Source organism: Engraulis encrasicolus, unplaced genomic scaffold (assembly GCF_034702125.1).
Source record: "Engraulis encrasicolus isolate BLACKSEA-1 unplaced genomic scaffold, IST_EnEncr_1.0 scaffold_667_np1212, whole genome shotgun sequence".
Taxonomy (NCBI): domain Eukaryota; kingdom Metazoa; phylum Chordata; class Actinopteri; order Clupeiformes; family Engraulidae; genus Engraulis; species Engraulis encrasicolus.
The window spans coordinates 22,501-23,672 of record NW_026945991.1 but is presented as its reverse complement, the minus strand read 5'-3'; the positions used below and the strand labels follow the sequence as shown (position 1 = coordinate 23,672).

Genomic DNA, 1,172 nt, shown 5'->3' with positions numbered 1-1,172 from the left:
CCATTAGACTCTTGACATGATGTTGTGTGATGATGTGTGTGTGTGTCTGTTTGTGTGTGTGTGTTGTGTGTGTGTGTGTGTGTGTGTGTGTGTGTGTGTGTGTGTGTGTGTGTGTGTGTGTGTGTGTGTGTACTCTTTAAAAAAAAAAAAAAAACTAACCCTTCTTTGCATCTGCACTTGTTGTTCTGTGTATTTCCTGTGCACTTTGTATTTGCTAGTGATGTTGGCTATGATTATGTCCTCTTTTGAAAGTCGCTTTGGTTGTAAAGCGTCTACCATATGCAATGTAATGTAATGCAATGTAATGTAATGTAAAGTGAACCAAACTCGGTCCTATTTAAGTGGACCAAAAAGCAAACCGACAGCAAAATGACTCAGTTCTGTTTTTGTTCATATTGTGCTCTCAGTTCTCAGTATGGTTAGCTTATGAGTCCTGACAAGTTACACTTGTGACTAGGTTTCGCTTAAGGAGGGCTCTAGATGACCTGGTGTGATCAAAAAGATGACTCACACAGCCTAACATGACCAGAAAGATAGCCAATTCTTTTTGCAATACACTCAGTATGAACAAAAATAGAACTGAGTCGTTTTGCTCTCGGTTCACTTTTTGGTCCACTTAAAGAGGACTGAGTTTGGTTCACTTAAAGGGGACTAGGTCTGAAAATGCCCTTATAGTTACTATAAGTACAGGGTGTTGGTTACAGTTCCTGGAGTAGTGTGGGGTTAGGTGTCTTGCTCAAGAGCACCTCAACCATGGAGTGAGGTAGGGAGTGAAAGGGGAGGATACAAACCTGCAACCCTCTGTTCTAAAGCCCATCTCCTTAACCACTACCCCAACTGCCCATTAGGTCACGGCTGCCAATACCTGAGGAGGTAGTGAGCTTTTGGCGGAGGTGGTCGTAGGCCTGCTTGGAGGACGAGTCGGTGCTGCGGTACTTCTGGTTGTAGTCGTCCAGCAGTCGGCGGATCTTGTCGATCTTGGTCAACAGCTCGTGGTCTGTCTTGTCCAGCAGGCCCTGCACACGGCAGCCAGACGGGCACTTGGGGCCCTGGGTCAGAGAAATACCAACAACAGAACAAAAAATAAAACACAAAAGTATTTAATAAAGGAGATTGTCATTGGTACTTGAAAAAGGTGCAATATCTAGACATAATTTAAAAATAACACAGAC

General features: G+C 43.7%; 1 protein-coding gene across 1 annotated transcript in view; it reads right to left on the bottom strand.

Annotated features, from left to right (window-relative positions):
- Positions 1 to 806: 806 nt before the first annotated feature.
- The window catches only part of LOC134444687 (fibrinogen alpha chain-like), a 3,531-nt gene continuing 3,165 nt past the window's right edge, over positions 807 to 1,172 (bottom strand). The window contains exon 3 of the mRNA XM_063193918.1: positions 807 to 1,049. Within this exon, the coding sequence (XP_063049988.1) occupies positions 822 to 1,049 (228 nt within the window). The 3' untranslated portion in view covers positions 807 to 821. The remainder of the gene's footprint in view (positions 1,050 to 1,172) is intronic.